This window comes from Anolis carolinensis, unplaced genomic scaffold, assembly GCF_035594765.1.
Source record: "Anolis carolinensis isolate JA03-04 unplaced genomic scaffold, rAnoCar3.1.pri scaffold_7, whole genome shotgun sequence".
NCBI lineage: Eukaryota > Metazoa > Chordata > Lepidosauria > Squamata > Dactyloidae > Anolis > Anolis carolinensis.
This window is the reverse complement of record NW_026943818.1, coordinates 766485-778653: the sequence shown is the minus strand read 5'-3', so window position 1 is coordinate 778653 and position 12169 is coordinate 766485. Positions and strand designations below refer to the sequence as shown.

Here is a 12169-nt window from a genome sequence, read left to right as displayed (position 1 = left end):
GTGCGCATTCAGAAGAAGGTCTACAATGTTTGTTGTAGAACTCCAATATGCTGATGATAGCGTAGTCTGTGTGCATTCAGAAGAAGGTCTACAACGTCTGTTATAGAACTCCAATATGCCGATGATAACTTCGTCTGTGCGCATTCAGAAGACCTACAACATGTTATAGAACTCCAATATGCTAATGATAACGTCTGCGCATTCAGAAGAAGACCTACAACATGTTATAGAACTCCAATATGCTGATGATAACATCTGCGCATTCAGAAGAAGACCTACAACATGTTATAGAATTCCAATATGCTGATGATAACGTCTGCGCATTCAGAAGAAGACCTACAACATGTTATAGAACTCCAATATGCTGATGATAACATCGTCTGTGCGCATTCAGAAGAAGACCTCCAAGTCACTCTAAATACCTTTGAAGAAGCATACAAGAAGCTCGGCTTCTCACTGGCAACCCAGGACACCAAAGAACATGGAGAATGAAGGAAGTTCAGTGGTAGAAAAAAGAGTTTTGGAAGCATACTAATAGCTTGCTTGGCACGAGGAATAAAAATATTACGCTGCTGCTGCTGAGGAAGGAGGATTGTTTATCTTGTCTGCACCATTTAGACATTTAGAAAGCATCTCCGATCTCTGTTTTTATTAAGGAAGCATATTTGGACATGGAGAAATATTTATTTGTAAGCATTTCTTTTCTGTCTGAGCACAATGCAATAGTCGGCCGCAGCTATTTCTCTTCTTGGGCTGCCTCGGTGGGTCGTTCCCTCTCGGCAGTGTTTTGAACAAGTTGGCACTTCCTCCCTTTCTTCCTCCCTTCTTTCTTTCCCCCTTTTCATATTGCAAATCTGCAGTTACACCGTGGCCTTTTCCCTGTCTCTCTCAGCTAGTTTAAAGATTAATGAGCCCTTCACTTAAATGCACTGCTAGCTTGTCAGTCGCTGCCTCAATAGTTTTATGCATTTTTAAAAAGGGACGCACACGGAAGGGAAGCCAGGAACTATACAAAAAATAATAATACCCTCTCCAGGCAATTGGTAAAAGGATTTATGGACGTTGTGCTCAAAACAAGGTGCACCTTTCTACCTTTGGAAAGACCCTGAGGCAGGGAGTTCCACTGCTGAACAGCTCTTCTTACAGTCAGGAAGTTCTTCCTAATGTTCAGGTGGAATCTCCCTAAAAGAAGAGATCCGATCTAATGTCAGAGTCCGGTGGCAACGTTCCCTTCCCATCCGGGCTTCTCCGAACAGCTCTTTTCTCTCCCGTGACCCAGATACACACTTTCCCTGCTGTGATGGATGCTACCGGAGAGAACTTTGGACGCAGGCCAGGAATTAAAATTATACCGCAGGAGGAACATGGTGCGCTTTCTAATTCTTTTTTTTCAGGTCTCTCTTTCTCTCTCGCTCTATGAGTGATGGGGAAAGCTACCTGCAAGAGGAGGAAAGAAAGGGCAACGCGTGGATATTTTAAAAAATGGGTCTGTGCAGTCAGTATCAAACTTATCTCAGAAGCAATTAAGTTCTGCACAATCCCAAAAACAAAGCCTGGAAGTATCCTTTGACTGATACAGGAATTGTAGCATCCCTTTGGCTAGTTGCCTCTTTATTAGAGATGTGCGTGAAAATTTTTCCTTCGTACCTATTTATCTACTTATATTGTTGCTTTCGAACTGCTAAGTGAGCAGAAGCTAGGCTGACAGCAGGAGCTCACCCCGACCCGGGCTTGAACTGCCAACCTTCCTCTATATTTTTATTAATTTTATTGTAAGTTATATTTTTATTTATTATATTTTATTATTTTCTTGTATTATTTTTAGTTATTTTCTGTTATTATAGTATTTTATTGTATTAATTTTTAGTGTTTTTTATTATTTTTTATTGGGTTGCTAGGAGACCAAGTTGGAGAGCTTAGCCTTCTAACTGGCAGCAATTGGATAAAAGCAATCATTCCTCTCTCTCAAATTAGGACTTTATTTTTCTTTTCTTTTTGTTGTATCAACCTAGAGCCATGGATGATGGGTTGTGTTGTCAAATTTAGAGGTTTGGGGGCCTGTAGTTTTGTTGTTTTGTGGGTCGCCGTGATGCCATCACTCTTTTTATATATATATATATATATATACACACACACACACACACACACACACACACACACACAGAGTGTATATATGTGTGTGTGTGTGTGTGTATGTATATTTAACGTTGAATATGTTTTGATGGTTTTAAACTTAATTTTTTAGTGGTGGTTATGTTCAGTTCTGCTGTAATGTATTTGTATATTTAAAATTGTATACGAATGCTTTTATGTCAGTCTGGTTTGATTCCATGTCGGAAGAGATAAAGCGGGTATAAATAATATAATAATACAGTAGAGTCTCACTTATCCAACATAAACGGGCCGGCAGAATGTTGGATAAGTGAATATGTTGGATAATAAGGAGGCATTAAGGCAAAACCTATTAAACATCAAATTAGGTTATGATTTTACAAATGAAGCACCAAAACATCATGTTATACAACAAATTTGACAGAAAAAGTAGTTCAATATGCAGTAATGCTATGTTGTAATTACTGTATTTACGAATTTAGCACCAAAATATCACGATATATTGAAAACATTGACTACAAAAATGCGTTGGATAATCCAGAACGTTGGATAAGTGAGACTCTACTGTGTGTGTATATATATATATGTGTGTGTGTGTTTATATTTAACGTTGAATATGTTTTGATGGTTTTAAACTTAATTTTTTAGTGGTGGTTATGTTCAGTTCTGTTGTAATGTTTGTATATTTGTATATTTAAAATTGTATACAAATGCTTTTATGTCAATCCACTTTGAGTCCATGTCGGAAGAGATAAAGCGGGTATAAATAATATAATAATAATAGTAATAGTAGTGTATTTTAAATTGTATGCTGATGTTTTTATGTCAAGCCTCTTTGAATCCACTTTGGGGAGATAAAGTAGGGTATTAATAAATATAATAAATATAACAATAATAATAATATAATTGCACACACACTAGCCAGCTTGTATATCCAGCATTGGTTGTGTATTATTAACAATGGACTGACCCAGTGTTTTCTGTGCACTGATTCGAATGCACAATCAGCCCCGAGACCATTTTTATTTACTGTTTGTGTCATCCTTTCGTTCCGTGGAGAGAAAAAGCCGGTTGGGCCGGCTTCAGCCATGATACCTGTCGGACCCGTCTTCCTTGCTCGCAAGGCACGGAGGTGCCAAAAAGCCGCATTCTTGCTCCCTTTCCAAAATTAGTCACAAGTTCCCGGGCTCGGTTTGCAAGGTGTTTACACCTGTGGTTTTGCTCAGAAGCTCCTCCGGGAAGAGAGCATTAGGAACTCGGTGTGTCCCCAAACCGCGATGGAGGTATGTTTTGAACCCGGGGCGGCTGGCAGGCGCAGGTTTCCTCCGCTCTGGGCTTTGGCAACATCCCCAAATCAGCCCAGCCCTGGGGCTCCCCACGTTGGCTTTTGGCACTTTGCCGTTTCGGGAAAAGTTCTAGAGTTCCGGAAATATGGGTGAGGAAGGATCTCCGTGGAAATCATTTCAAAAGGGTTCTTCTCGAAGTGGTTGCAGAGCGGAAACAGGACCAGGGAAAAGCAGCCTTGTGCTTGGTGCCATGATTGTTGAAAGCCCTCTGTGATGTCTTTGGGGTGGCTGTTGCTAGGTGGAGTGTCCCTCAGATTTTTGAGTTGGCTGTTGCTAGGTGGAGTGGCCCTCTGATGTCTGCCTTGGCTGCTGCTAGGGGACGGACTGGCTTGCTAGCTTGAGTGGCCCTCTCTAATGTCTTTGGGTTGGCTCTTGCTAGGTGGAGTGGCCCTCCGATGTCTTTGAGTTGGCTGTTGCTAGGTGGAGTGGCCCTCTGATGTCTTTGGGTTGGCTCTTGCTAGGGGGAGGAGTGACTATTTGCTAGATGGAGTGGCTTCTGTGACACCTGGGTTGGCTGTTACTAGGTGAAGTGGCCCTCTGATGTCTGGGTTGGCTGTTGCCAAAAGAAGGACTAACTTACCAGGTGGAGTGGCCCTCTGTGACGTCTTTGGGTTGGCTGTTGCTAGGTGGGGTGGCCCTCTGATATCTGGGTTGGCTGTTGCCAAAGGAAGGACTAACTTGCTAGGTCGAGTGGCCCTCTGTGACGTCTTTGGGTTGGCTGTTGCTAAGTGGGGTGGCCCTCTGATGTCTGGGTTGGTTGTTGCCAAAGGAAGGACTGCCTGTTGCTAGGTGGAGTGGCCCTCTGTGACGAATTTGTGTTGGCTGTTGCTAGGGGAAGTACTGTCTGTTGCTAGGCTGAGTGGCCCTCTGTGATGTCTTTTTTTGGCTGTTGCTAGGTGGGGTGGCCCTCAATGGTGTCTTTGTGACACCTGGGCAATGCTGAGTAGATACGCTAGTACAGTAATATATTTTTTTCAAGCTGTGGATGGTTGAATCTGCGGAAACAGAGCCAACTGTATTTTGCGATCATGACACAACTCTCATTCAGGAAGAGCCTGAAAACTTGGCTATTCCAGAAGGCCTTCGTTGACTGATCCTTGTGGGATCATGTTATTTACCTATTAAGCAGTAGACCCTCTGGATTGTTTTTAGGATTCATTCAGCACTTCAAGTATTACACCTGCTGCATAATTATCCCTCCCTGATAACTTGATATTACTTTGCACCTTGGCCTGGATCTTTTGACCCAAATCGGGATCTTAATATTATTGTGTATATTGACTTTTATGACTGTTTTTAATCATGTTGAAGTTTTACTGCTCGGTTTAATGTTTTATCTGATTTGTGCTGTCGTGTCTGGGCATGGCCCCATGTAAGCCGCCCCGAGTCCCTCCGGGGAGATGGGGCGGGATATAAGAATAAAATTATTATTATTATTATTATTATTATTATTGTGGATGAAACAAAGCATCAACCGATTCGTAACATTTATCCTTTTGTGTTTAGTAAACCAAACTTTCGAAATGTACATTGTTACTGCAGCATCCACATCGCCATAAATATTTAGGAAGACCCTAAATCACCTTGAATGTTGCCAGCGAATGTATTGGCAACATTTCGGATGCAACAATAAACCAAAATTGTGGTGGAGAATGCTGGCTCATGAGTAAAAAGGTAGCAGCTTGGCTTTGGCAAACAGAAACACTACATCCTATGTGCTTAATTAAAGCCAGTCGACGATATTACTGATATAAAAATAGGATCCTCTGGCTCGGTTTTGAGTTCACCTGCAAGATGGATCCACCATTTGTGTTTTTGGCTTTGATTGGGACATGACTTTGCGGTTTTGCTTTAATGCTTCAACAGCTTAAAAATAAATACAAGATCTATGACCTTTGGTCGTCCACTCCGAGGGTTCGTGGCTCGAAAAACATTAAGTACCACTTTGAAACTGCTGGGTTTGCCTCGCGTGGCAATGGGCATCTATCTAATTAATTTTACAAAGTAATGCATTTTTAGAAAGGAGCATGCCTTTTCTTGTGAGGCTTCTACAGTTATTATTTTTCTCTATTATTGTTGCTACTATTACATTTATTTTACTCTATTTTTTATTATTATTGATACATTTATTATTTCACTCTGATCTTACTATTATTATTCCATTTATTATTTTACTCTATTTATTATTACATGTATTATTTTCCTGTATGTACAGTAGAGTCTCACTTATTCAACACTCGCTTATCCAACGTTCTGGATTATCCAAGGCATTTTTGGAGTCAATGTTTTCAATATATCGTGATATTTTGGTGCTAAATTCATAAATACAGTAATTACTACATAGCATTACTGCATATAGAACTACTTTTTCTGCCAAATTTGTTGTCTAACATGATGTTTTGGTGCTTCATTTGTAAAATCATAACCTAATTTGATGTTTAATAGGCTTTTCCTTAATGCCTCCTTATTATCCAACATATTCGCTTATCCAACATTCTGCCAGCCCGTTTATGTTGGATAAGTGAGACTCTACTGTATGTATTATTATTACATGTATTATTTTACTCTATTGTTATTAAAAGGATACATAAGCACATTTACATTGAAGAAGATGAGAATCATGATTTGATCAGTCTTATCTCAAATTTGAGCTTTATGTAAATATTCAAAAACATTTAATCTACTGATGCCTCAGTTAATGTAATTTTATTGGTATCTGTTTTTATTTCTGAAATTTACCACTCTCGGCTTATACTGGAGTCAATGTTTTCCCAGCTTTTTTGTGGTAAAATTAGGTGCCTCGGCTTATATTCGGGTCGGCTTATACTCTGGTATATACGGTAATTTTATTGGTATCTCGGCTTATACTGGAGTCAATGTTTTCCCAGTTTCTTTGTGGTAAAATTAGGTGCCTCGGCTTATATTTGGGTCAGCTTATACTCAAGTATATACGGTAGTTCCTCATGTTGTGGAGACCCCCAACCATGAAATTATTTTAGTTGCTAGTGTCATTATGCGCCTGTTATGTATCATAATGTAAATATCTGATATGAAGGATGTACAGTAGAGGTCCGCTTATGCGACTTCCGCTTATCCGACACACCGTATTATCCGATGCGCTGGCGTCTTGCCCTTCCCAGCAAGTGCCCGGCGCTTGGAGAGGCCTGCTTCGCATTGCTGCCTAGAAAAACAACTCTTTTTCTAGGCAGCAGCGGGCCTTTTCAAGCAGGGTGTTTGCCGGGAGCGATAATAGGTCCTCCCTGTTATCCAACAGTTTTGGTTATCTGACATTCGGCCCACCCATTTATGTCAGATACAGTAGAGTTCTGCTTATCCAACTTCCGCTTATCTGACACATTGTATTATCCGATGTGCCAGCGTCTCGCCCTTCCCAGCGGGTGCCCGGCTGCTTGTTGCTGCCTAGAAAAACAACTGCTGCCTAGAGAAACAACTTGCCGGGAGCAATAATAGTGCCTCCCTGTTATCCAACAATTTCAGTTATCCAACATTCGACCTGCCCATTTATGTCAGATAACCGGAACTCTACCGTATCTTCATTCATTGGACCAAATTTGGCACAAATACCCGATACACCCAAATTTGGATACTGGTGGGGTTGAGGAGGGATGACTTTGTCATTTGGGAGTTGTAGTTGCTGGGATTTATAGTTCACCTACAATCAAAGAGCATTCTGAAATCCACCAGCGATGCTATTGAACCGAACCTGGCACACAGAACTCCCATGACCAACAGGAAATACTGGAACGGTTTGGTGGGCATTGACTTTGAGTTTGGGAGTTGTAGTTCACCTACATCCAGAGAGCACTTCGGACTCAAACAATGATGGATCTGGACCAGACTTGGCACGGATACTCAATATGCCCAAATGTGAATACTGGCAGAGTTTGGGGAAAATAGACCTTGGATCCTTGAGAGCAAGATTATTTTCCTGTGCCTTGTTTTTGGAATATCCGCGTGTGCGTTTCCACGTTTCCAACTTTCCTCCTTCGCCTGTTCTTCGAAACCCCCCCCCCTCCTTCCTTCGCTCTTTCCTCCCATGTAATTGTTCCTAACACTGTCACCCAGCAGAGCTTAATTTGGTTGGGGAGTTGGTGCCTGCAAACAGCAATTACTCCGGCGTGCTTGCCAAATCCCATTCCGTTGTGTGTAAATCTCTTGTTCGCCTCCCTCCCACCCACCCGCCGCCCCTCAATGGGAGGATGAGCCTGGCGGATTCCTCCGGGGCCGTTCTTGGCAAACCGGCCTCCCAGCCCTCCCGGGAACAAGGGCTCGATTATTCCCCGTCCTCGCATCCCGTGCCAGACTTTCCGCGGGCCCAACGCATTGTGCCCATATCAAAGTTTAATGCCTCAACAAGGGGTTGTTTAATGCCTGAACAACGTTCCCAGAGGATTACTGGTTTGTTTGGTTTGTTTATCATTCCAGGCTGCAAAATAATTACTTGGTGGGAGGTGATTATTTTTGGCAATATTGCTTGGGTTTCCCTATTTGTGGGGGAAAAAAAAATCCCATCGTAATAGAAAACAATGGAGTCAATTAGTGGAACTGAATGGTGAAGGACTCAGGAATTGGCCTGCCATCATCCAATGTGGTTCTCAACCTTCCTAATAATAATAATAATAATAATAATAATAATAATAATAATAATAATAATAATAATAATAATAATACATCACATAGTCCTAGACACTTGGAAAGTGTCCAACGTATGATCCAATATAACAGCCAGCAGAGTGTCTGCTGTGGACGCATCTTGTTGTGTTTCTAATAATAATAATAGTAATAATAATAATAATAATACATCACACAGTCCTAGACACTTGGGAAGTGTCCAATGTGTGATCCAATATAACAGCCAGCAGAGTGTCTGCTGTGGACTCATCTTGTTGTGTTTCAAATAATAATAATAATAATAATAATAATAATAATAATAATAATAATAATAATACATCACACAGTCCTAGGCACTTGGAAGTGTCCAATGTGTGATGCAATACAACAGCCAGCAGAGATTCTGCTGTGGACTCATCTTGTTGTGTTTCTAATAATAATAATAATAATAATAATAATAATAATAATAATAATAATACATCACACAGTCCTAGACGCTTGGAAAGTGTCCAATGTGTGATCCAATATAACAGCCAGCAGAGTGTCTGCTGTGGACTCATCTTGTTGTGTTTCTAATAATAATAATAATAATAATAATAATAGGGTGCCGTGCCAAAAGATCTCAGCCAGCATTTGGAAACAATAGACATTGACAAAATTATGATCTGCCAACTGCAAAAGGCCACCCTACTGGGATCTGCACGCATCATCCAAAAATACATCACACAGTCCTAGACACTTGGGAAGTGTTCGAATTGTGATTTTGTGATACGAAATCCAGCATGTCTATCTTGTTTGCTGTGTCATATTATTATTATTATTATTATTATTATTATTATTATTATTATACTCTTGGGTCTTGGGAACCGCACACTGGATGTCTTGTCTCTGCCTCATTTCAGCTGGTGAAAAATGAAATTATTATTATTATTATTATTATTATTATTATTATTATTATTATTATTATTATTAATATGCTCTTGGGTCTTGGGAACCACACACTGGATGTCTTGTCTCTGGCTCCTTTCAGCTGGTGAAAAATATAATAATAATAATAATAATAATAATAATAATAATAATAATAATAATAATAATAATGCTCTTGGGTCTTGGGAACCGCACGCTGGATGTCTTGTCTCTGCCTCCTTTCAGCTGGTGAAAAATAAAATTATTATTATTATTATTATTATTATTATTATGCTCTTGGGTCTTGGGAACCACACCCTGGATGTCTTGTCTCTGCTTCCTTTCCGGTGGTGAAAAATAAAATAATAATAATAATGCTCTTGGGTCTTGGGAACCGCACGCTGGATGTCTTGTCTCTGCCTCCTTTCAGCTGGTGAAAAATAAAATTATTATTATTATTATTATTATTATTATTATTATTATTATTATTATTATGCTCTTGGGTCTTGGGAACTGGATGCCTTGTCTCTGCCTCCTTTCAGTGTGCATTTGTGTTCTCCCCCCGTCTCTCTCTCTACCTGCCCAGGTGTGTTGCAGCGTCGGATTCCCGGAGCATCGGTGCCGCTGCTGCGCGACCTCCTGAGCCGTCAAGAGACGGAGAGGCATATGAGGAGCTCCTGGCAGGCGAAACAGTCCCTCGCAAAGACACCCAGGAGGAGGGAGAAGGAGAAAGGGGACCGGCGCCGGAGCTGAAACCCCCTGGAGCCAGCCATGGTAGGGCCTCCGGGACACGGGGATCTCCCTGTCCGTCTCTCTCCCGAGCCTGTTCGGGAACCCTTTAGAGCAGCTACTTAGTGTGGGAAGGAGAAAAGGCTCTGAACCGGCGCTGATTTAAAGGGCGTCTTGGCACCGCTTCTCAGCTGAGTAAAATGGGCCTTGATTTATTGCCGGGGCAGCGTGGAAACCGCAGAGCACGTGCCCGAGGAGGCTGCAGCGCATGAATTATTAATTCAGGAGGCAGGGATGCTCATAAATAACCTCTCCCCCTTCCAAAGAATAATAATAATAATAATAAAAGCATATTGGTGAGTTGTTTGGAGAGAGTGGGTTTGGCAGCCTGAGGATCTTCCTGCCTTTGTTTACCCTTCTCCAAGGTCAAGTTGTGTTGTGGTTTGGCTCGTGGATGCTTCAGACTCACTTGCCAAGCCTGATCAATAGAATATCTCTCCGTCCGGCCGGCCAGAGACTTGCCGCCACCCCAGCTTTGCCTCCCTAGGCTCGAGCTCTCGCGGTACTCTAATGTTCCTGCAGAATATATTTGGAGAGGCCGAAGAGCCGGCCACAGGGGAGGGCAGGCTTGCTGGCACAGGCTGCTAATGAATGCCAGCCAGCTCGCCCGCAGATAGCAGCACCTCTCCAGCGTATTGATTTCCTTGGTCCTCCAAATGTTATTGCTCAGAGGCAGCATGGAGCGGGCCGCGTCTATCTGGATGTGCGCGCATACAGCTACTAGGTCAGATGCAGCGAAGTTCCCCAGTGGGATTTGATGCCGGACTGCACAAGGAGACAGGCTGCTCTCTAGGGTCGGGCCCAGGGATCATGCCATGACTTCCAAAACAGCTTGACTCGCTCCCGGCATAGAGTCCTAGCACTTAAAGAGACCCCAAGGGCCACCCAGTCCAGCCCTAAGTGAATTAGGATTGTGGCTGTTGTGTGCCTTCAAGACATTTCAGAATCATGGTGACCGTGAGTCTAAAGTTTAGGGCCGGAGTTGTGATAATGTGATAATAAGTTTATTATTATTATTATTATTATTATTATTATTATTATTATTACTATATTATATTATATTATATTATATTTCAAAATCAGGGTGACCATGAGTCTAAAGTTTAGGGCCGGAGCTGTGATAATGTGATAATAATAATAATAATAATAATAACTATTATTATATATTATTATTATTATTACTATATTATTTTATATTTCAGAATCAGGGTGACCATGAGTCTAAAGTTTAGGGCCGGAGCTGTGATAATGTGATAATAAGATTATTATTATTATTATTATTACTACTATATTATATTATATTTCAGAATCAGGGTGACCATGAGTCTAAAGTTTAGGGCCGGAGCTGTGATAATGTGATAATAAGATTATTATTATTATTATTATTATTATTATTACTACTATATTATATTATATTATATTATATTATATTTCAGAATCAGGGTGACTATGAGTCTAATGTTTAGAGCCGGAGCTGTGATAATGTGATGATAATTATTATTTTTATTATTATTACTATATTATATTATATTTCAGAATCAGGGTGACCATGAGTCTAAAGTTTAGGGCTGGAGCTGTGATAAGGGTCTCGGAGGGCATTATTATTATTATTATTATTATTATTATTATTATTATTATAGTATTTGTTATTATTATTATTATTATTATTATTATAGTATATTTTTATTGTTATTATTATTATTACTATATTATATTTCAGAATCAGGTTGACCATGAGTCTAAATTTTAGGGCCGGAGTGGTGATAAGGGTCTCGGAGGGCTGTGTTGTTGTTGTTGTTGTTATATTATTATTATTATTATTATTATTATTATTATTATTATTATTATTATTATATTTGGGGACCCCTGGTCTAGAGCATAGCAATAGAGGAAATGTTTATATTTTTTGGGGCAGAGGGTTTTAGTTGTATCAGTTTGAGCATAAGCTGTGTCATACAATAAAATAATAATAATACTGTAATAATAATTTTGTTTTCATGTCAGGAGCGTCTTGAGAAACTGCAAGTCGCTTCTGGTATGAGAGAATCGGCCGTCTGCAAGGACGTTGCCCAGGGGACATTGCCTGGATGTTTGCTATTTTACCATCCTGTGGGAATTTTCTCTCATGTCCCTGCATGAGGAGCTGGAGCTGACAGACTGGAGCTCGCCCTACTCCCTGGATTGGAACTGCTAATCTTTCGGTCGGCAGTCCTGCTGGCGCAAGCTTTTAACCCATTGCACCATTAGGGGCTCCTATTAATAATAATAGTAATAATAATAGTAACAATAATAATAGTAATAGTAATGCTGATAATAATAATAATAATAATAATAATAGTAATAATAATAATAATAATAATAATAATAATAATTCTTTTGTGGAT

At 40.4% G+C, this 12169-nt stretch overlaps 1 protein-coding gene across 5 annotated transcripts in view; it reads left to right on the top strand.

Annotated features, from left to right (window-relative positions):
* Positions 1-12169, top strand: part of strbp (spermatid perinuclear RNA binding protein) — a 91987-nt gene that overhangs the window by 22183 nt on the left and 57635 nt on the right. For all 5 annotated transcript variants that reach the window (XM_062959996.1, XM_062959993.1, XM_062959995.1 and 2 more), the window contains exon 2: positions 9583-9770. In XM_062959996.1, coding sequence (XP_062816066.1) covers positions 9768-9770 — 3 coding nt within the window. In that variant the 5' untranslated portion in view covers positions 9583-9767. The remainder of the gene's footprint in view (positions 1-9582; positions 9771-12169) is intronic.